The 25,145-nt window shown below is 36.2% G+C and overlaps 2 protein-coding genes and 3 pseudogenes across 2 annotated transcripts; all 5 read left to right on the top strand.

Annotated features, from left to right (window-relative positions):
• Nucleotides 1-4,818: 4,818 nt before the first annotated feature.
• LOC103331758 (uncharacterized) lies at nt 4,819-8,156 on the top strand (annotated as a pseudogene).
• A 3,445-nt stretch (nt 8,157-11,601) lies between these two features.
• LOC103329069 (wall-associated receptor kinase-like 6) lies at nt 11,602-15,606 on the top strand. Its single transcript, XM_016793488.2, has 3 exons — nt 11,602-12,538; nt 12,655-12,927; nt 14,312-15,606. The coding sequence occupies exons 1-3, from the start codon at nt 11,602-11,604 to the stop codon at nt 15,505-15,507; spliced, it is 2,406 nt and encodes an 801-aa protein (XP_016648974.2). The 3' UTR covers nt 15,508-15,606.
• Nucleotides 15,607-16,469: 863 nt separating this feature from the next.
• Nucleotides 16,470-17,880, top strand: LOC148918266 (wall-associated receptor kinase-like 9 pseudogene; annotated as a pseudogene).
• A 1,733-nt stretch (nt 17,881-19,613) lies between these two features.
• On the top strand, nt 19,614-22,840 carry LOC103329067 (wall-associated receptor kinase-like 3). Its single transcript, XM_089050525.1, has 4 exons — nt 19,614-20,550; nt 20,687-20,920; nt 21,099-22,174; nt 22,736-22,840. Exons 1-4 carry the CDS (start codon nt 19,614-19,616, stop codon nt 22,838-22,840), a joined length of 2,352 nt encoding a protein of 783 aa, XP_088906651.1.
• A 472-nt stretch (nt 22,841-23,312) lies between these two features.
• Nucleotides 23,313-24,534, top strand: LOC103329065 (wall-associated receptor kinase-like 22; annotated as a pseudogene).
• The last annotated feature ends 611 nt before the right edge of the window (nt 24,535-25,145 follow it).

Raw genomic sequence — 25,145 nt, forward strand, 5'->3', positions numbered from 1 at the left:
TGAAACAAAAGCTAACAATTAGTTTTTTCTCATGTGGAAATTTTTACATTTCTCACTTCTCACATGCACACTACCTTTCCTTAACTAGTATGTTAATTTTCTATTATGTCTAAACTTATTGACGTGTATGAGTTCCTATCGTGTATTGGGGGAACAAACACAAAGGAAGAAATTAGACAATGAAATAATGTATGAAATTTTCATTCTTTCTTTATGTAATTTTCATATTAAATGACGAAGAAAATTTTGGAGGAAGATATGTGGGGAATTTATGCTATTTATTTTTGTAATTTTCATATTAAATGACTCAAAATTCTAGAGGAAGACAGATTAGTCAATGAAATAATGTATGAAATTTCCGCTATTTCTTTATGTAATTTTTATATTAAATGACGAAGAAAATTCTAAAGGTAGACCTATCAGAAAAGGATATACATGTGCTCATAAATGAAAAAGTAAAATACATGTCCTCCTTTGTTATGAGGAGTGGGACAAAAGTGGGTGTTTATAAGACTTTGAGGAAGGCTTTTACCAATCAATCAATGAAGACTAGAGGAAAACTTTTACCAATCAATCAATGAAGACTATGGGAAGACTTCAATACCAATGAATGGCTCCTTTTTTGGTTGGGGGAAAGTGTGTGTGGGTGTTAACACTCATTGGGGAAAGACTAGAGGACTATACCACATCATGTGGTAGATAATGTGTCAATTTGCAAATAACTTTAGTAGCAAGTGGACTATACTAGCCACCTACCGCTTTAAGCCTGATCATACAAATAATGCTTGCATCCTCTGTTTTACCACTGCAACTAGCACAAAGAAAGCCGATGCTTTCATTGCCTCTTCTACCTTCACTCGACATTGCTCTGTCGGGCTTTCTCTCATTGCCTAGAATTCCCCACTACTACCTTCGGTAGGAGTATGGGCTATGTCTCAGTTAGTGTGGTTGATCTTCCTAATTGCCTTAGTTAGCTTTGCCTTACCAACTACCTAATCAGACACAAGGCCCCTTTTCGGAGAGAAAGATACTAGCAAAATTATATAAAACTTTTAACAGTTGTCATATATGATTATGTGTGTTAAACCCCTTTCAACATTAACCCTAGAATTACACAGAGTAACAAGTATTATTTATTGAATTATTGAAACAGTACAATATTCTCAACAACTCATTCTTGATACAATAATTGCCTAATATAGTTGTAAGCTCTCATTAACCAATTCAGTTAGAAACTAATTTCTTAACTAATAAATTAACAAACTGACTATGCCAGCTCGTCACTAATCCAGCTCAGCAATGATGAAGGTTCCTAACAATGTGATTAGCTAATGTGACGTAGTGTTATTGATTAAAATATAGCCATCCCTACCACCTCATGTAAATCCCACAAGACTCCCATTCACGGAGGGGAAGAAAGTAGAGGGAATGCTAGCAACCTTCTCTCCAACCTTCTTTTTTGGAACTTCTCCATTTTCCTCATGACATGTGTCACTTTCCTTACACTAAAAACAATGTAATTAATGCATCAAATAAGGCAACATTTGTTTCCAAATTTGCCTTATTTTTTGTATTGATTTTAATGTTTCCTTAAATTAATTATCCAATTTGTTACAACTTTCTTATCACCTTGTTAAAAAATTAAATAAGAAAAAAAAATAGTTTTGTTTTTCTTTTTTGAAAGACTCCAACAAATAAGACTTACCTAATTAATGGTTTAAAAAAAAATCAATAATCAGACTTACCGAATTAATGGTTTGAAAATGCAATCAATGAACTTCCTTTTAAAACAGACTTCCTTAGAAGGACATCTTTTGTCTGTATATATATAAAAGGATATATCTTTTGTGATTTTTTTAAGGTCATTATTGTGTTTTTAAAAAAAAAAAAAAGAAAACGTTTTTCCTCTAAAAAAAATAGACATTTTCTTAAAATAAATAAAAAAAACATATTTTTTAATTTTTTTTACATATGGTAAGAGAGTTGTAAGAAAAATTGGATAAATTGAAGGACAATACATTTAATAAGGATTTTGTGGACAGGGCACATACCTCAGACCGATCGATTGAACTAATTATTGTAGAGTTTTCGAAACTTGGAAAACAAAAGGTGGTTTGTTTGATGTATTAATGTCATTATTTAAAGTGTATAGGAATTGACAAATATCATAAAAAAAAAGGGAGAATGTCCAAAAGAGAAGGTTGGAGAGAAGATTATTAGCATTCCCCATACATGTTATTAGTCAAATATGGCTGCTACAATATTAATTAATATTGTGACTTTTTAGGGTGACGATGGTGACGCTGCGGACCTAGTCCTAGGAGCGGCGGTGACGTCCCTGTCATATTTCTTTCAGGAATGATATTATTGTCTAGTTAGTCTATATTAACTTTAGTAAACTAGTTAGGAAGTCCAAGCTAGGTGGTTTCTAAATTATTTTCAGGAATGGAGCAATTTCATGGCAATAAGGATATCGGCAACATCCTTGTCAAACTAATCAGAAAGTCTAGGCTAGGAGATTACTAATAGGAACAACTTTGATAAATATTAAATATTGATAATTCTCGGATGGTGCATTAGAACAGAAAAATTCATTACATAATGAACTATTGGTTCTAAGCAGGGACGGTACTACTAACAAGCTAACCTAGGCTATAGCCCAGGAGACTTGTTTTTTTAAAGACTAAAATAATACCCTAGCCTAGACCTATCTTATTAACTAATCCCCACTAGGCTGGCTAACCAACCAAAAAAAAAAAACCCAACACTCTTATCGATCGGTTGCACCAGTTCCAAGACTGCTTCTTCTCAACTCCATAGAGGTCTTTTTCCTCCACCTTTGTATTGGGCTATTGTTTTTTGGGAAATTCTAGTAACAATTATGTTAATTTGGAAAATGACTATTTTGAATATATATTATTTTGAATATATGTTATTTTAATAGCGGTATCAGATACGGGGTTTTTGAGGAGTAAGGCTCATTATGTCCCCCGTGTATTTTTTTGTTATTAATAAAATTCATTTGTACCTTCGAGTTTTCAATAAGTTTGTACATAAGGTTAGCCCATGTCATTTTCAATCATGAATCTGTCTCTGGTTCTAAGCCATCTCTGACGATGAATCAACAATTCAAAGTACCTTCTTGCATATTCTTGATAAGAAATGATCGAGTAATGACGAAGCAATGTCCTACAAGTCGTACCAGTCAGTCCCCCATTTATTCAGAATTTTATTTGTTACCCACTTCCTTTTGCGCTATTAAATTTTACTATAAATTGATTAGATGACTGATTTTCCACACAATAAAATTAAAGAATAACCACTTCTTTCCTCCACAAGTATATTCTACAGTTAATTATATGGTTAGAGCAGAAGTTTATTTTTAATTTTTGGCTGCAGATAAGGCATGTATTGTTTCGCTATTCTTGGTCAATAACACAATGACAAGTGGAAAAGTTATTCTACATGTCAATGCATTATTGGCCGGGGACGCATGAGAGTTTCTCCATGCTAGCAGATTCTAGTGAAACTGAGATTTGGTACTGACCACAGTCCGAAAATTTGATAATTTCGCCAAAATATCGGCGAAATTATTGTTTTTTTGGAGTTTCGAAATTTCAGCACAATTCCAATTATTTATCGTGATTTTTTTCGTCGATAATTTCGAGGAAGATATTTTCGTCCAATTTCTCACATTATCGATAATATCGCGACTTGCACTGTGTCAAAAATGAAAGAATTGAAGCTCTGCGCATGTTGAGGTTCGAACCTCAACCAACTCGATTGTTTGCAACGACTTAACCATCACGCTGCGGACGACCTTGTGATTATAAACTACGGAACCTAGTATATATAATATCCTGACTTGAACTTTCAAAAATTAAACAAATTAAACTCACTCATGCTCTCGCACACAATGGGGTTCGAACCCCACTCCCTTACGGATTTTGCAGCCACTTCACCACTGCGCTGTGCATAACTTTGTGATATAAACTATGAAATCTTTTATATATAATACTTGCAAGCTGCGTTTCAAGTTTCAACTTTTCAACTTTTCAACTATTCACCACATTTCAACTTACCCATTTACCCTACCATTGAACCACTTACCTAACTAATTAGTTGTAGTCATATTTCTATACATATAGTTAGGTAATCCTATTTCTATATATACAAATGAAATCAAATGGCATGCCGTCTCTTATTTTTCAACATCTCTCCAAAACAAAACATAATGCTCATATTTTTCTCAACATCTATCAACCTCAATTTCCCCACAAGTTTATAGTAAGTTATTCTCATTCATTATTATTATTTAATTTGCATGTTTATTATTATCTATTCCAAATTTTTGGTGGTATTATATTTTAAATTGTGTCAATTAACTACTTAGTCAATGACATGTGGTTTTTAATTTTTCTATTCTTTATTTGGTCACTTACATGTGTATTTATTGTCTCTAAATTCATTATTAAAGACTTTATATGCTTCCATCACATTTTGTTACACGTGTTTGATTATTGTTTTCTTGTTGGTCCATGCAGATTCTATTTGGCCTTTACACAAAGGGTTCCATATTTAAGGTAAGTTTACAAACTTATATATATGTTATTATAATTTATACATCAAAAAATTTGTGTGAACTGGTGCATGTGATATGAGAACCAAATAATACTTGCATGTTAATTCTTTGAAGTAATTAAGTAATGTTGTATAATTATTCCCTAGGATAATTTTAATATGTTTAATGTTATTTATTATTTTATTACTGAATTGGATTATTATTCATTATTAGGTTTAGTATTCCATATTATTTTTGTAATTACTTAAATTCCTACAATCATTTTCTTTGCTTCCTATTTAATTCTTCCGTAGAATAACTTTATTATTTAGGTTCTTTTATATAACCGTCACTATTATATTATTTGGCCAAAAATAATTACCTAATTTCTATGACAAATAAATATAGGTACGTTTAAGATGTCTAGTGGAGTTACTAAACGTGATCCAGCTTGGGAACATGGAGACCAATAGACAGAAACAAAAATGGCTCAATTTGCAAATATTGTGGTCGGGTAATAAAGAGTGGTGGAGTGACACGACTTAAGTATCATCTTAGTGGATTAGATCCAGGAAATAATGTCCAACGATGCGATAGTGTTCCCCCAGAAGTGAAGGCATTCATCACCACATTGTTAAAAAATAAACAACACCAGAAGGAAAAGAAAACACATGGAATGGAAAATATTCGAGCTGAACTACGAGGAGAAGTCATTGGCCAAGCGGTTGACAGTGATGATGATGAGCGGCACAATTTCAAACAAGCATTACGTGCCTCCAAACAGTCAGCATGGGAAAGAGAACACCTCCACAAAATTCCTAATAGAGCATAAGTTTCCGAGACAAGTGGTGGTGCATAGATAAGACAGGGAGCAAGTGTTAGAGAATCACAACCAACACCACCAATGGCTCCAAGTTTATATAAATCATCCAAAGCACACCAAAAAAGTGTTTAGAGTTATTTCGCTGGAGGAAATGTGAAGGAGGGAATGGGGAGTCTAATTAGCAAGTTCTTTATCTATGACAATGTCCCTGCTGAGAAGGCATCATCACATTATTTCAAAAATATGGTATTGGGATGTCAACATGCCAGTGTTGGAGTACAACCTCCTACTCCCTATGAGGTAAGAAACAAATATTTGGAAATGGAGGGTAAATACATTAGCGAGTATGTCAACAAGTTGAGGTCAAAGTGGGAAACTAATGGTTGCACAATCATGTGTGACGGATGGATTGGCCCGACCAGATTGTCTATCATAAACTTCATGGTATACTCCAAGGGGAAGACAATTTTTTTGAAGTCTGTTGATGCTTCAGACCATATAAAGAACTACAAGTATATTTACAAACTATTGAGGGATGTGATCATGGAGGTGGGAGAGCATAATGTTGTCCAAGTCGTGACTGACAACGGTTCTGCATTTGTCAAAGCCGGAAAAAAGTTAATGAAAGCATCATAATGTATTTTGGGCATCATGTGCAGTACATTGTATTGATCTCATGTTTGAGGCAATGGGGAAGACAGAGAATATTGCTAATGTCATAAAAAAGAGCTAGAACGATCACAAATTATATTTACAATCATGGTTGGTTGTTGGCAAAGATGAGTGAATTTTGCAAAGGAGAAATTATTCGTCCAGCTACCACTCGATTTGCCACCAACTATATTGCATTAGACAGCCTACTTAAGAAGAAATCAGGGTTGAAACAACTATTCACTAGCGAAGATTGGGCCAACCACAATTTCAGCCGCTCAAATGCAGGTCGTATGGTGGAAAGTATAGTGCTTGATCATTCTTTTTGGACTCAATTAGAACATGTGTGCCAAGTGTTTGAACCTCCTTACAAAGTTTTACGGATCGTTGACACAGAGGTGTATCCTACTGTGGGGGCAATATATGAGTTAATGCATGTAGTGAAGGAGGAATTGGAAAGAAAACATGGTGCAAGGTGGGTCATAAAGATAATTGATGACCGATGGTATAAAACATTATACCACGATTTGCATGCAGCAGGTATAAATTATGTCATAATTTGCAATTCATTTCTTTAGTTGCATAAGTATTATTTTTCTTATTAGAGTATATGTTTCTTTGACCAGCATATTATTTGAATCCTCGATACCAATACAGACCCGGTGTTGGAGACGATGATACCCTTATACGTGCTGTACACAAAGTATATTCTAAATTAGACCCTGCATCACCAGCAGTTGGCCAATTTGGAAATGAGGTACACAATTACTTAAATTATAATAATTACATTGTTGGATTACATTAACACGATTTATTTAATTCAGCTAACATGGTTTAAAGATGCAAGAAGAACTTTTGGAGAATCAACATCAGTTGCTGCTCGAACAAAAATGTCTCCTAGTGAGTGTAAACATATTTCACTATCAGTTTATAATAGAATTTGTTGGAGTTATTAGACTTATCAACATTATTTTTCATTATAGCTGAATGGTGGATCATGTATGGTACTGATGCACCAACTGTGAGAAAGGTAACAATCAAAGTATTATCACAAACAGCTTCCTCATCTGCTTGTGAAATAAATTAGAGTATATTTGCACTCATTCACACAAAGCAAAGAAATAGGTTGGCTCATAGTAGGTTGGAAAAATTAGTTTATTGCTACTACAACATGAAGCTTTAAATTCTAGATAAGGAAGCAGAAATAGATCTTGTCGACCGTGGTGACCCACTAGATGTGTTTGATATTGCTGCTGAAGATGATGATACAGAGGGTAACCCACTTTATCAATGGATAAGATCTCTTCATTAGATGATGATAAAGGCAACCCAGCTCTAAGAGTTGCTGAAGAAGCACGTAATGAAAGGATAAATGTAGAAAGAGTGTTAGAGGAGGAGGTGGGATCTAGCAGCGCTGACTCTTTGGAAGAACTTTTGCACCCAAGACCAAGAAATAGAGGAATTCCTCATTCTTCAAATCCTACACAACCACAAGATCCTACTGATACTAATGATAGCTCTAGTACAAGATCAGGAGACTCGCCTACCACTGGAGGTGGGAATGATGAAGGATATAGTGGAGCTGGAGGTAGCGGTGGATATGGAAACTATGTTGGACAGCCCCCTGAATTTATGAGCCCCTTCACTGGTGAGGCAAACTTCACACATGCAACACAAGATGAGGACCATGGGAGTAGGCGCGCAGGACCAGGAATTGGTGCCATAGGAAAGGACTATACTCGTAGAGAAAGAGGTAAGGCGATTTTGTCAAGTCAAGAAGATGATTCGTTATCTATAACTTCAGCCTCTGTTGGAGTGGGAAGTAGTAACTATGATTATACTCATAACCAACCATTTCCCTATCCTTCATATCCCATTCCTTTTGGAAATGAATCGAGCAGCTCATGGAAAGAATCTGAGACTCAATCTTCAAATGATTTTGCTCATGGACAACATCAACCAATCTCGGATCCATATGGGTGGCATGTTAACAATTACATGTAAAACTATTTTGGGGATTTATCATTTGGTGACTACTCTTCACAATATACTTACTTTACACATAGAGATGATGAAGATAGTGAACAATTTGAACCTCATAGGAACTCTATGTGGTACTAAGTCACTTATGTATCTTACTATGCAATGTATAAATTGTAAAATATTGTAGTAAATCATTATATATAAATGATTGTGGTGTGTTTAATCTTTTTTCATTAATTACTACATATTTTCTACACTCACGGTGTTTGTCAGCTCGCTATATAATCAACTTAAGTTAGTTAAATCCATCATGCAATGCATTTCTTTCCAATTTTTTGTGATAAACTAATAGATAATTGACTAAATAAGCATCCTCCAAAGTTTCAATAAAAATTTTCAAGTTTTTCTTACAATTTTGTGGTTTTTATTCAATTTTTATCGATATCGATAATATCCCGATATTTCCATCGAAATTTCCGTGTTTTTGGACTACCAATATTTCCGATATCACCGATATTTTAGACCTTGGTGCTGACACACAAAGAAAAAAACAATCAAACGAATCAACGTGACTTTCTGATTAATTTGAAAGACATGTAACATCATAATTCGCATTGGGACTAAGTCCAAGGTAATACCAAGTTGATATGTTGTTCCTAGTCCATATATATATGTTATCAGTCAAGTGTTAAATAGTACATTATATTACAGAAAGAGGAGGCAGAGGAATTAATAATGTCAATGCAATTGCTAGGTCATCATCATGTGATCATGTTCATTTTGTTGTTTTGGTGCAGAATAGTTACCGAAACCAAACCAGCGTCATCATCAGAATTAGCTCCGCCTATAGCAAACCTTAATTGCACGACGCACTGCGGAATTAATGTCAGCATCCCTTACCCTTTCGGCGTTGGACCAAACAAAGATTGTTACTTTAATGAATGGTTTCAGGTGGACTGCAACGAGTCTACTGGGCACAAGGCTTTCTTGAGGAGCACCCAAATGGAGGTGCTAAAAATTTATAATGACACGATCACGTACTAGTGCAGAAGACAATGTTAAATAATATAACCTCCCCTATCCGTTTACCATGCCCAATCGTCTAGTGAGTTTTGAGATCTTGAAAAAAGCAATGTATATGATAGAAAGTAGCAGAAGCATTAATTAGTGCATCAAGTAATCGACTAACTGATAACAAGTTACAATGGATATTGGGAATTAGTAACGTACGAGACAAGGACAGCTTAGGAGTGAGAGAGATTGTGCCCTCGCCAGTAATTGGAGAGGGCAAGCCATTAGCACTAGTTATGTATTGGTCACAAGTGTTCCTAGACAATTCATCAAAAAATTTAGCATCATAAGTATTCGAGCCAGTACCTGAAATAGAGTTTGAAACACACAAATTTGCAGCAACAGCAACAACAACACCAACAATAGAGTTATCACCTATGATTGCAGCAGAAACTCAATAGATCACAACAGAGTATACAACGGAACACAGCAGAGGCACGAACACTACAATACAACACACAAACCCAAGAGGGCACACATGGTACAGGTAGGAAAAAAAATATAGGGCTAGAATATGGGTGGGCACAACACACAGGTCGCCAGAAAATTAGCTCTGATGCCAAGTCAAACAATATGAATAAAATATTTTCCGGTAGTATTTCATTCTCCAAAAGGAGGTATTTATAATATAAGAGTGTAACCGTAGTAGTGTTAAATTAGGAAACAAAATAAAATCTTAATTACAAAATATTTATACAAAATGAAAGAAATAGAGTCCTAATAAACTAGAAAATCAATTTCCTAATTAAGCTAGGATCTCGCTAACATTGTTCCCTTTTGGCTTAGTTTGTATTTCGATGCGTGCATGTCATGTGCTTTAGCGTTCAAAACCTAGCAAAATTTATTCAACTAGCTACTCATGAGATGAGACCTATTGGTGCATGCCTTGGCGTGGGTGTTGGGGTTATTGCTATTTCTTATTGGCGCATGGTGGTGGGTGTACAAAGTCGTAAAGTAAAGGAAAAACATCACGCAAGAAAATGGTGGTGCTCAGCATTTCTATTGACGTCACTCTTGGGGTTGGAAGCCGTGTTACTTTCTTCAGCTGCAAGAGAAAGGAAACTCACCCGAGTCCCGAATTTGACGTTCGGATTATACTCTGACTGAAAGAAACATTATGTTCACTGCAGTGAGCCGCAGGCGTCTTATTCTGGTGGGTCAGCCCGAGTCCTATTCTTAGTTTTGTTTTTGTGTAAAGTCCTAGTCTTAGTCGAGTAAACATCATCGAGGAAGAGTTACGAAGACCAACATTAGTTAATGGTTTTAGAAGACTTGGTGAAATGAAAGCATCCCAGCTACACCGAATATACCCACAAGTAGACGAACCACCAAGCATAAATATTGTGTCATTGACAAACTACCAATATAATAATCATTTTAGATTTCATTTTATTTATTTTAGCCAAGCCAAATGATAGATATATCATTAATAAAATTCGAAAGGCTCAATTCCAATAATCACATTCATATTCAGACTCAATACATGTTTCCAACATTTAATCAAAACTACGGTACATAAATGAGGTACAAAAGATAATCACGGCTATGGTACTCCTCAAATCACAGCCCTAAGAGCTTGAATCTAGCAATAAACCAATGTCCCTTTTAGAGACTTCTCCACGAAAAAATAAAAAAAATAAACCAAGATCAAATTTTAAGTTTAGTTATAGATTAATCCGTCGTGCCAGATCATATATTAACTTTAGTATTTGGACTAGATTCAATTTAATAGTTAGATAAGTTCAGTATATATTAATCCATGGCGTGATGCTAAAATATAACTGGTGATTATTGTGACTATTTAGGGTGACGCTGGTAGTTTATGCCGCGGACCTAGTCCTAGTCGCATCAGTGACGACCTTGTCATATTTCTTTCATGAATGATATTATATAGTTAATCTATGTTAACAAAAATGAAAACAAAAACTAAAATCTGAAATCTATTTGAAATTTTTTTCATTTCCTAAATCTATTTGAGAGAGAATGAGAGACTGAAATGGTGTTATCTTCATTCTCTCTCTCAATCTCATCCTAACTCTCATTCTCACTCTTATTTTTCTCTATATAGTCTAGCGCAAAAAATGAAAAGTAAAAATGAAAAATGAAATGGTTATCAAAAGGCCCTCAGTAAAATAATTAGGAAGTCCAAGCTAAAAGGTTACTAAATTATTTTGAGGAATGAAGGAGCAATTTCAAGCAATAAGGATATTGACAACGTCCCGGTCAAACTAATAAAAAAGTCTAAGCTAGGAGATTACTAATGAATTCTGAGAAATGAACGAGAAATTTCAAAGCAATGTCCTGTCAGTCCCCTATTTATTCAAACTTTGATTTGTTACCCTTTTACTTTTGCGCTATTAAATTTCTACCATAAGTTGTTATAGCCTAATTTTTTTTCTTTGGAAACTCCCGAGCCCTATATAAAAGGTACCTTCTCTACAGAAACGCTCCATGTAACCAACTAAGGTCAGATATCATATATAGAGAGAAAGAGGAGGCAATGGAATTAATAATGTCAATGCAATTGCTAGGTCATCATCATATGATCATGTTCGTTTTGTTGTTTTGGTGCAGCATAGCTACCGAAACCAAACCAGCGTCGTCATCAGAATTAGCTCCGCCTATAGCAAAGCTAAATTGCACGACGCACTGCGGTATTAATGTCAGCATCCCTTACCCTTTCGGCGTTGGACCAAACAAAGATTGTTACTTTAATGAATGGTTTCAGATAGACTGCAACGAGTCTACTGGGCACAAGCCTTTCTTGAGGCGCGCCCAAATGGAGGTGCTCAACATTTCTATTCATGGCACCCTTCAGGTTAAAAGCCCTGTTACTTTCTTCGGCAGTTGCAAGGGAAAGGAAACTCGCCAAGCCCCAAATTTGACGGGAAGTCCTTTTGTGTACTTGAACAGAAAAAACATGTTCACTGCAGTCAGCTGCGGCCGTCTTGCTACCATGAGATCAGATGAGAATGTTTTTCATGGATGCAATTCAACTTGTGACGATCAGAGTACAGATAGTGCTACTTATCGCTGCGGTACCATTGGAAATAACTGTTGCCAGACTACCATTCCTCCAAATATCGGCGTTTTCACTACTGATATACAGCCAAGAGATCAACTTGATGGTTGCAACTATGCATTTCTTGTTGACCAACATTGGTTTTTGAAGAATTTATCAAGCTACAGAGCTATCCAAGGAATGGACAGCGTTCCCGTGGTGCTGGAATGGAAAATCAGCTTAGACAACACTTCACACAAAGCATTTGAAGGATTTATTGGAAGAAAAGTACGTCAGTCGTATGATGGAAATAACTTTAATAACGACTCAACACCCTATTGCGAAATATATAATGCCACTACTTCTTCAACATACAAGCAGTCAAGCGTTCATTGCTTCTGTCCGGGGGGCTTTAAAGGAAATCCTTATCTTCTCCATCCTTGTCAAGGTACGAACGTAATTAATTAAAACCCTTCCATTCCGTTATCCAAAGCTTCGTTCTGGAATGAGCCAACTTCACCATTCATCATCATGTTCATTTGTCTTTCTGTTATTATATTTCAGATATTGATGAATGCAAGCTTAATCGGTGTATGGATGATGCTTATGTGCTAGCTTCATTGAATTTCAGTGGCAGGCCTATATGTGAGAATGTCGCTAGTGGTTATACATGCTACTCAAATATAACTGATCTTTTTGGTGTTCCTACATGTGAATATTATGGTGAACCTACATGTGAATATTATGGTGAATATTGTGAATATAGTTCGAGTTGCTACTACAAGCCAAAGCCGCCTCTGCCCTCTCTGGCCTATCGAATCAGAACTGTTCTTCTAGGTATGCTCTTATACTGTTTAGAGTTCATTATCATTAATATAGACCAATTCCATGCTAAAAATGTTGGGAAAAACCCTTGTAGTATTTTCTATGCTCTTATTGAATCATCATTTATAACTTGCTATAATATTTTCTATGGCTATTTAATTTGCATTTATTATTTATGTTCTATGGCTATTTTGGCCTTGAAGATAAATAATGAAAACAAATTAAAAGTACGTACTTTCAAACACTTATGGCTAGAATAAAAAATCATTAATATTGTTACTCTTAAATTTTGAATTTGACTTTTAAACACTTATGGCTAGAATAAAAGATTATACGTACCTCATATACACCAAATATATATATATATATATATATATTTGGTGTATATATATGGGGTTGATTCGTGGCACCAAAAAACCCATTGACACAAGTTTCCTCACATATATCTTAGCAAACCTCAAATAATCTTAGCAAAAAACCATATTAATCATATAGTTGAGATTATTGACCTTTTTTTCAAATGCAATCTTAGTCATTAAAACTACTTTAATCTAAGGTTGAAAATGTGTGTAAATTTGTGGCTTTTTGTGTGTCTCTGAATCCTCACCCTATATATATACATAAATTCTCCTATGCGGACTTCTATATACACACATTGGAACAAAAAAAAAAATATTTAAATGTAAAAACTTTCAATTTAGCTAAACAATATGAAATTACAGAATGAGTTTCTAAAATGCGTACCCAAGAGGTTTATGTTTGCTGTTTCGATCTCATAATAGTTAGAGTTCTTTTAGCAATCCATTGTTGTTAGTAAGGATTTGCTGAAATAGACATATGAGGGTTGGAGGAATGTGAGGACATTGCAGTTGTTCCTCTTTTCCAGCAAAGAAAATATGATGAAGCAATTTCAGGAAGAGATGAAAGACATCTATTAATAGGAAGACATAATTAGTATACGTACATATGCAGAAAACTCACAAATCATATTCTCCTTTGATAGGTAGGCTACCTCAACACCCAAACCTATTTGGTAGCTACGTAGTTACATAAAGCCCTGCTACCTAGAAAAAGAAGGAGAATTACCATCTCAAGGCCTTGATGGTGAAGGAGAAGAAATTGAATTTAGGTGGTGTAGAGTTTTTTTTTTTCTGGTGGAAGGGTGGAAGACTTCGGGAAAAAACTGGTGTAGGTTTGTATTATAAATGGGTATTGTGCAATTAATTTCACAATGAATGAAAAAGTTGTTTTTTTTTTTTTGGGGGGAAAAAGGGGGATATAATTGGGGGTAAAATAGGCATTCAGAAAAGTCAACCTATCTAGCTCAAAAAATCAGCTAACACATTCATCATGGCCATTAATTTTTATAATTCCAAGTATATTTATATATATGCAGGTGTTTTCTTGGGTCCCGGACTATTGTTGCTACTAGTCAGTGCATGGTATGCATACAAAGTCATAAAAAAAAGGAAAAACATTAAACGCAAGGAAAAGTTTTTCAAACGAAATGGTGGTTTATTGTTGCAACAACAATTATCATCAGGTGAAATCAATGTTGAGAAAATCAAGTTGTTCAAATCAGAGGAGTTGGAGAAGTCCACTGACAAATTCAACATTGATAGAATTCTTGGCCAAGGAGGCCAAGGTACCGTCTACAAAGGAATGTTTGCAGATGGAAGAGTGGTTGCAATAAAGAAGTCTAAGATAATAGATGAAGGTCAACTTTCAGAATTCATCAATGAGGTTGTGATTCTTTCACAAATAAATCACAGAAATGTGGTTCAACTGTTGGGTTGTTGTTTAGAGACGGAAGTTCCACTCTTAGTTTACGAATTCATACCGAATGGAACCCTTTCCTACTATATTCATGAGCAGAATGAAGACTTTCCACTTACATGGAAAATGCGGTTACGAATTGCAACAGAAATTGCAGGAGCTCTATCGTACTTACATGGTGCAGCTTCGTTTCCTATATATCACAGAGACATCAAATCTACCAACATACTCTTAGATGAGAAATACACAGGAAAAGTTGCTGACTTTGGAACTTCAAGATCAATTGTGATTGGCCAGACACACTTGACCACTGTTGTACAGGGCACATTTGGTTACCTGGACCCTGAATACTTCCAATCAAGCCAATTTACGGAGAAAAGTGATGTCTATAGTTTCGGAGTTGTCCTAGTTGAGCTCTTGACCGGACTACAACCAGTTTTTGCAGTAACCGGGTCACAAGAAAAAGAACACAGAAGTCTTGCCACTTGTTTCATTATTTCGATGGAGGAAGACCGACTATTTGACATTCTTGATGCTAGGGTTGTGATGGAGGGCTCCAAAACAGATATCACAACTTTTGCTAACCTTGCAATGAGGTGCTTGGATTTGAATGGAAGGAACCGCCCCACTATGAGAGAGGTCACGGGGGAGTTGGAGGCCATTCAAATGTTGATTGAAAAATCTTCTAATGCTCAACATAATTACAATGGGGTTGAACTTGCTATAAACGACACAAATGAGTATTTGGATGTTGTTTCAAGTTCAACAGAGTCAGCCTCGGATGCGGGCGCAAATTCAACTTCTGATGAATTTTGACGATCATCTTCTGAGAATTAAAACACTTGGGTCTTGTAAAATATGTTTGATTTGATGCTGTACACTATTATATGTTGTTTTAGATTATGATGTTCTGTGTAAGGTAATGTATGCTACGTGCTATCAGTAATAATCTGAGAAGTAAAGATTCAGTGAATAAGCATTGGTTTGTTTAGGGTGAGAGAGGGTTCTTGAGAATTCTAAGAGTTTAGGTGTCTAAGGGTTTATAATGACTCAACCCTATTGCTTTATGTCTAATGCCACTATGACATACACTAATCGTTCAACGGTCAAATGTTATTGTCCATACGGCTTGGAAGGATGTCCCTATCTTCTCCAAGCTTGTCAAGGTAATAAATCTTCTAATTCTACTAACATGCAAGCTTCAAAACATGCATCAATATTGACCAGATCACTGCAAAACACTTTTTCTTAATTAATATTACATGGAAGAGAATGAAGCCGTCAAACATTGCTTGTCCTTAGTTTCTTGAGGCATTTCATCGAACAACTTGTCCTCGTTATTAAGAAAAATATCAGATCCACAATTGAGCTACTAGGGAATTTTAATGGTGTACAAAATGTTGGGTGGGTTCATTTACCTTCAATACCCAGATTAGTTCCACCACCATTGCTTGATCTGAACTAATTTTTATCTTTCAGTTTTCGTTTGATAATTGCACTTTATTTATAAATAGTAATTAATACATAAAGGAAAATACTTCTCTTTCTTCGTAAGTAGGAACTCCTACATTTTTGTCTATAGCGATATGAAATGTGTCTAGAAGTTTTTCTTTTTGTGTTTTTAATTAATTATTTTCGCAAATGTGTCAAACTATGATTTGCACAAAGGAGGAGAATCTCCTTTCAGGGAAGGAGGCAAGTAATTCCATATAGAAATATAATTCTTATGTTTTTTGTTTTCCTTTAGCGTTGGCTAATATATTCCATTTCAGATATTGATGAATGCAAGGTCCTTAAGGAGTGTTATAATGCTGACTCTCCAAAATACCCTTTTTTGGCCATGGAACATTAGTAACGCTTTATGTGAGAATATTGTTGGGGGTAACATATGCCCTACTCAAATATAACTGGCGCTACCTGTGACTTTTATGCTAGGGGTGAGTATTCATGCTACTTCAGAAACAGGCCTCCAACCTCTCGGTCAATCGAACTTAGGCCTATTCTTTTAGGTAAATATATGCTTTCCTATATATACTTACTCTCCTTCATTTGGTTGATTATGGAAATTCATTTCACAGGTATACAAATGTGTTTGCATAATTAGGTAGGTCTTGGAACTAGCATTGGACTATTGTTACTACTTATTTGTGCATGGTCGGCATACAAAGTCATAAGGAAACAGAGAGACATCAGGCGCAAGAAAATGTTTTTCAAACGAAATGGTGGTTTGTTGTTAGAAAAACAATTATCATGAGGTGAAGTTAATGTTGAGAAAATCAAGTTGTTCAAATAGAAAGCGTTAGAGAAGTCCACCGACAATTTTAGCGCGGATAGGAATCTTGGCCAGGGAGGTCAAGGTACTGTTTACAAAGGCATGCTGGCTGACGGAAGAATTGTTGCTGTGAAAAAGTCTAAAATAGTGGACAAAGGCAAACTTTCAGAATTCATCAATGAGGTTGTCATTCTTTCATAAATCAACCACAGAAATGTGGTTCAACTGTTGGGTTGTTGTTTGGAGACCGAAGTTTCACTTTTGATTTACGAATTCATATCAAACGGAACCCTTTCCCATTATATCCATCAGCAGAATGAGGACTTTCCACTTACATGGAAAATGCGTTTACGAATTGCCACAGAAATTGCAGGAGCAGTTTAGTACCTGCACTCTGCAGCTTCAGTTCCCATTTATCACTGCGACATCAAGTCGACCAACATACTCTTAGATGAAAAATATAGAGCAAAAGTTGCTGATTTTGGAACTTCAAGATCAGTTGCCATTGACCAAACTCACCTCACCACACATGTGCATGGGACATTTGGTTACTTGGACCCTGAATATTTCCAATCTAGCCAATTCACGGAAAAAAGTGACGTAGCTTTGGTGTTGTCCTTGTTGAGCCTTTTGACGGGACAAAAACCAATTTCTGCAATAACAAGGTCGACAGAAGTAGAAGATCAAGAAATAGAAGTCTTGCCACATATTTTAATATTTCAATGCAGGAAGATCGTCTATTTGACATACTCGATGCTCGAGTTTTGATGGAGGGTTCTGAAACAGAGATCAAGTTAATTGCTAACCTTGGCAAAAGATGCTTGAGTTTGAATGGAAGGAACCGCCCTACAATGAGAGAGGTCACAGCGGAGTTGGAGGCCCTTGAAATTTCAGAAAAGACTGAATATTCTCCATAAAAGTTTGAACGGAGTGAATTTTCGAAAAAAGATTCAATCGAGCATTGGGATGTTATTATAGGTCCAACAGGAACATGGTCAGCTTCAGATGATGGTTCAACTTCATCATTACTTTAACTTCCACTATTATCTATCAAGACATGGTGAGGAATAAAACATATACAATACATATATATATATATATTATATTACATTGTAATGCACTTATGTTTCAATTATATTTTCTTTTGGAATATAATGTTCTTCTGTAATGTATGCTACTACTACTATAAGTAGTAAAATCTTCTTTTTGTCCACAGTTGTGGGAACCGAATTTTAGCCAAATCCTAGGTAAAATATTTCCTTCAATTTGGGGATTATTTGGTCTAATTGGGGGTTATTTGATTTAATTGGCAATTACCTTAATTAGGGATTTGACTTAAATCAAATCCCCAATTACGTATCTCTCCAAATTGGGGAAGAATAATTCATTTTCATATATGGAGTTATTCTTCCGAAATCATAGCCTCCGAGGCTCATATAAATACATGTCTACACCAAAGTTTGAGGTAATTCTAAACCTACGTCTAAACTTCTGTCTCAAAATACTTGAGAAATTCTATCTCCAAACACCATAACTCTTTCTCCCTCTCACACAAGGCTCTGTTTACCACACACAGTTTTGCCCACCCAATTCACACCATACATACATTTTCGTACCCTTTTAGTTAGCTATTGTTTTCCTACAAACACTTGAACTAATTTAGGCATCGGAGAGCTTTTGGCCAACACTCCCCGGGTGTGGTCCTCTTATTCGATTATTTTGATTTATTTTGCAGAGAGAAAGAGACAATGAATAGGAAGACGGAATCTAGACGAATATTCCTGTGGGACGAAAATCGCTCCCACAACAGTGATAAGGGTTTGAACAGGAGTTCAAATATGAATAATGCTACTCTTACAACATTTGTATACCACATCCCTATACCATCTTATTTGGCAGCTGAGTTGGACAACTACATCAATTAAAATAATTTAATATTTTATTTTATGATTTATTCCAATATTTGTTTTTCTAATTATCTTAATTAAAATACACTTCATTGATTTAATTGATGTGTCATATAATATGCACATGCCACATCATGTGGTATAGAAATGTGGATAAAAAATGTGATAAGTGTAGCATTACTCTTCAAATATACAAAGATTTGAATTAATGAGTTCAAATTCAATGGTTGCAATCCCCTGTTCTAGCCCTGTATTTTCTTTGTGATCACCAGCCATAATTTACATAAAAAACTGTTACTCAATCGTTAATGTCAATATCCAATATTTTTATAACATCTATATTCATTTATTTATTTTTATATGAAACCAATTGTGCAGAGTTGTGAAGTTAATATTAATTATAATCGGCAAGTTTCATCAGTCTTAACTACACACTGGGACCTCTGTCCATCAAGAAAGGACACAAATACGGCATAGGGTTCGGAATGAGGAGAGATCCCCCAACAAAAGACAAATGCAGAACAAGGATCTTAAAAACAAACACATACAGAACAACCCAATGACCAGAACAACAAGAAGCTAAAGAACAAACACACACGTCAGGAGGTAATTAACAACCTCAACATCAGAGGTTAAGGACAACTTTATCTGTCAGAAAAGAGATCCATATATACTTTAATACTTAGTAAATAACTAAGTGAAAGAGGAAGGAAGAAGGTAGAAGACCAATTCATTAGTGCAGTATGCAATTGCTCCTTCATATGACCATTTTCTTGTTATGGCGCATAAGCACACCAGAAGCAGAACCAGATCAATTAGGGCCAATAGCAAAGCCTAGTTGCGAAACGCATTGCGGAGATGTTAGCATCCCGTACCCTTTTGGGATTGGACCTAGCAGCAGCTGTTACATGTATGATTGGTTTGAAATACACTGCGACAACTCTACCAGCCCTCACAAGCCTTTCTTGAGGGCTGCCAAGCTTGAGGTGTTGAACATCTCTATTGAAGGCACGCTTCTGGTTAAGAACCCTGTTACTTTCTTTTTCAACAGAAGAAAGATCCCCCAAGCACCGAATTTGATGGGAAGCCCTTTCTTATACTCTCAGAAATACAACCGGTTCACAGCAGTGAGTTGTGGCTTCTTTGCCTTGGTAAGGTCATACCATGACCAGCGTGTTGTTGGCGGCTGCATGTCAACTTGTGATAAGAGTGCTGAAACTGCACACAACCATGGATGCATAGGCATTAACTGCTGCCAGACTACCCTTCCCCAAAATCTCAGCGTGATTGAGACTGAGATAAAATCTGAATCTGAAGAAAGTTCTACTAGTGGAAATGACCGAATGTTGGCTCCTTACAACTATGCATTCCTTGTGGAGCACGATTGGTTTCAGAACAATTTATCGAATTTTAGAGACGTCAAGGACATGGACAGCGTTCCGGTTGTGCTTGAATGGAGCTTGAGCTTGGCGAACATGAATAGTTCGTTAATCAAATTATTTGAAAGGTTCATTACAAACACATCAGAGCGATATCTCAGTCTCATAGTATTTTCCCAAACCTCGATGCCCTATTGCAGCATACATAATGTCACTTCTTCCACATACAATCAGTCAAGGCTTCAATGTTTTTGTCCCCCCGGCTTTCAAGGTAGTCCCTATCTTCTCCAACCCTGTCAAGGTAACTACACCTCTTCCATTGTCCAAAGCAAGCTATGAACATGTATATCCTTATCTTTCATGTTGGAATTAGCAGCATCAATCGAAACTCACCATGCATCATGTCCATTCTTTCTGTTTCTGTTATTTTATTTCAGATATAGATGAATGCAAGGCCCCTAATATGTGTCTGGCTCATGGTCGTTCTAATATCGGCAAGTTGAATTTTGGTGGACCTACTACATGTGAGAATTTTGCTGGGGGTCATACATGCTACTCAAATACAACTGGTGTTGCATGTGACTATTATGGTACAGGGTTTGTTTTGTGCTACTTATATGGCAAAAGGAGATGGCTGCTTCAGACCTCTCGAATCAAAACCATCCTTCTAGGTATGGTCATATATTTCCCTTCATTTCTCAGCAATTTTTAAAATAGATGTTAAAACACTTTATCTGTTTCAAGGGCTCGTTGAAGAGGTGGAAACCATTTGTAGGTGAGTTTTTCAACTGCATTATATGTTGAATAGTTTTATCCATTTATAATTTCAAAGTGTATTTGTATATGCAGGTCTTGGCATGGGTCTTGGATTGTTGTTACTATTTCTTGGTGCGTGGTATGGTGCATGGCATGTATATAAAGTCATAAAGAAAAGGAAAGACATCAAGCGCAAGGAAATATTTTTCAAACGAAATGGTGGTTTGCTGCTAGAAAAACAATTATTGTCAGGTGAACACAACGTTGAGAAAGTCAAGTTGTTCAAGTCGAAGGAGTTGGAGAAGTCCACTGACAATTTTAACATTAATAGAATTCTCGGCCAGGGAGCCCAAGGAACTGTTTACAAAGGCATGTTGACAGATGGAAGAATCGTTGCTGTGAAAAAGTCTAAAATAGTGGATGAAGGCAAACTTTCGGAATTTATCAATGAGGTTGTGATTCTTTCACAAATCAACCACAGGAATGTGGTTAAAATATTGGGATGTTGTTTGGAGACTGAAGTTCCTATTTTGGTCTATGAATTCATACCTAATGGAACGCTTTCTCAGTATATCCAAGGGAAAATTGAGGAATGTTCACTTACATGGAAAATGCGCATACGAATTGCGACAGAAATTGCTGGAGCTCTTTTCTACTTACATGGTGCAGCCTCCTTTCCAATTTTTCATAGAGACATCAAATCTTCCAATATACTCTTAGATGAGAAATACAGAGCGAAAGTTGCTGATTTTGGAACTTCACGATCAATTGCCACCGACCAAACTCACTTAACAACACTTGTAAATGGCACGTTTGGTTACTTGGACCCGGAATACTTCCAATCAAACCGATTTACGGAGAAAAGTGATGTGTATAGCTTTGGAGTTGTCCTTGTTGAGCTCTTAACAGGACAAAACCCAATTTTTGCAATAGCAGGGTCACAAGAAGAAGACTACACAAGTCTTGCTACATACTTCATCACATCAATGCAAGAAAATCGTCTATTTGACGTTGTTGATGCTCGAGTTTTGAAGGAAGGATCAGAAACAGAGATCAGATCATTTGCTAACCTTGCAAGAATGTGCCTAAATTTGAATGGGAGGAATCGTCCTACAATGAGAGAGGTTACAGCTGAGTTGGAGGCCCTCCAAATCTCCCAAAAAAACTTCTAATATTCATGAACCAAATTATAAATACATATAGTTTGAGTATTAGGATGCGTTTTGAAATCAACATGGTCAGCTTCGGATGGCGGTCCAATTTCATAATTTCATCAACAGATTTCCAACAAGCAAGAATCCAGAGCCGGTGAGAATGTGGTATGATCGCCTAAGAACTGCACCTGGGCTTCCACAAGTGTCTTCAGGTGTTGGTGTACAAAATATTTCTTGTATTGGAAATTTGATTCAATATTGTAGACAATTACATCATATTTTGGACCCTATATTCTGTAATGTACTTCTATTAAGTAATGAATCTCAAAGAAATAAACAAGAAGGAAAAACAAAATTGGTTTCTTTTTGGCTTAATCAGCAACAATTCAGAGACTGAAAATTAGGAAGAACTCCAATGGAATAGTACATCTTTATCTCCAAATATACCATGAGTTGGGGCTTTAGAATTCTTGAACTTCCCTCCACTTTTGTTTTTTGGCCAAACCTTGAGGAGGGTTCTGTTTTAGCCCATCTTTTTGCGTCTGTTGGCATATCTTTTTCCTCTTTAAGTTCAAAGAAATTAAACAAAACCTTAAATTTCTTCAAATTTGGTTTGTCAGGACTTATTGGACATACAGCCTAGGCTCAAAACAAACAGACAAAAGAACAACAAGAAGCTAAAAACAAAGACACTCAAAACAAGCCAATGACCAGAAGACCAAGAAGGTAAAAAACAGAACACACAGTTGGAAGGCTGCAAACCTTCTCAACAAAAAGGCTCCATCGGACCACATATACTTCTTACTCAGCAAACAAGTAAGAGAAAAGAGAAAGAAGATAGAAGTCGAATTGATGATTGCAATATGCAATTTCTTCTTCATATGATCATCTTGTTGTTATGGCTCATTGTTGAAGTTTTTGGAATGGAGGTTTACTTGGAGAAGAAGAAGAATATGAAAAATATTGCAGAGAAAAGAGAGAGACGTTGTAGAGAGAGAGAGAGAGAGAGAGAGAGAGAGAGAGAGAGAGAGAGTTTGTTACTCAGCTCCAATCATAAGAATGCACACACTCTCATGCTGATTTCATTCTAACAGAAGCAATCCCTTTACAAGGCAGAGAATGTGATCTCAGCCATACAATTTGTGTCAGCAATATGAGCTGTACACTTGGCATAAGCTAGGACATATGATACCTTCACTCTAGGATTAAATCTAAGCCTTACACCCGTCTAGCTAAGAACTTAGGAAAATAATTTACATTTCAACACTCATAAGTCCAGCAGCAGCATCATCATCAGATCAATTAGCACCAATAGCAAAGCCTAGCTGCGAAAAGCATTGTGGAGATGTTACCATCCCATACCCTTTTGGGATTGGCCCTAGCAGCAATTGTTACTTGTACGATTGGTTTGAAATTGAGTGTGACTACACCACCATCCCACCCAGGCCTTTCTTGAGGCTTGCCAAGCTAGAGGTGCTCAGTATTTCTATTGATGGCACGCTTTGGGTTAACAACCCTGTTACTTTCTTCTATGGAGGAAAAGGAATTCGCAAAGTAGCGCCAAATTTGACGGGAAGCCCTTTTGTGTACTCAGAGAGATACAATAGACTCACTGCAGTAAGTTGTGGATTCTTTTTGGTGGTAAGGTCAGATGAGAATGTTGTTGGTGGGTGCATGTCAACTTGTGATAAGAATTATCATTCTAGACGCAATTATGGATGTATTGGTATTAACTGTTGCCAGACTACCTTTCTGGCATATCTCACTGCCATCACCATTGAGTTGCAGGCTGAATACGAAGCAGCTACTGGTGGAAATGACCACATGGGAATGGGAACAGGGCCGTGAACGGGAATGGGAATGGATGACTACAACTATGCCTTCATTATCGAGCAAGAATGGTTTGAGAATACATTTTCGAATTTTACATATGTCAATGTCTAAGCTTAAGCTCCATTCTAGCACCACACCTGATGAAGTTTCTAGTAAGGGACCCCACACCCTATTGCAGAACATATGATGCCAATTATTCTATGAAATTCAATCATTCAAAGCTTAAATGTTTCTGTCTGCCTGGCTTTGAAGGAAGTCCGTATCTTCTCCAACCTTGTCAAGGTACTAAACCTCTTTCATATCCAAAGCTTCAACGTAAATGTTGCTTGCACAAATTTATTAGCTTTTTCAGATTGAATTTCCCAACCCTTTGGAGCCAGAAAAACTTCGGCGAGGCTCTTCTTGCCACGTGGTTGTGCAGAGTTGGTGATCAGAGGCTAATCAAAAAAGTGCATGCGTTCAAATTTAATGAACAATTTTTATCCTTTGAAGGCATGCCATTTTTTAACTGGACTGCTCCAATTCACATAGCAGATACATAAGCTCTGGTCCTTTGGAGCAGCATGCACCAAATAGTCAAATTCATTTCATAAGCTCTGGACTTGCAGACTTATTTGGATGCTTTTTTACTATATTTTTTTATTATTATTGTGTACTATATTTCTTAAGAAAGGTGAAAATCGTATATATGATCCTTATCATTAGCAAAAAAGAAAAAGAAAGATGAACATATGATCACCTATTTAATCCAGCGATGCTTCAGATATGTAGATGAATGCAAGGGCCCTATTATAGTAGTATAACTGAAGCTCTATGCTACTCCCCTCCCAAAACCAGATGACCGCTTCGGATCGATCGGCCCTTTCCAATCCAAACCATTCTGTTTGGTACGTATGCTCTCCTATATATTCTCTCCATGGTTCATTTAACTTTTTCTATGTAAGTTTTTCAAAACAAAATTTTAAAGCAGATGTCAAAAACAGTATATCTCTCTCTCAGAGCTAGTTCTATACAAATGAGGCAAAAGTAATGCATGCATCATTAGTGTATGAGGAAATCATCACTATCATCTTGTCAATGCGTTAAACAAATATTGTTTACTTCATGATTAGAATTTGAACAAATAAAATGTATCCACTTTTCTTCAAGTTTA

This window comes from Prunus mume, linkage group LG4 (assembly GCF_029339155.1).
Source record: "Prunus mume cultivar Tortuosa linkage group LG4, ASM2933915v1, whole genome shotgun sequence".
NCBI classification, from domain to species: domain Eukaryota; kingdom Viridiplantae; phylum Streptophyta; class Magnoliopsida; order Rosales; family Rosaceae; genus Prunus; species Prunus mume.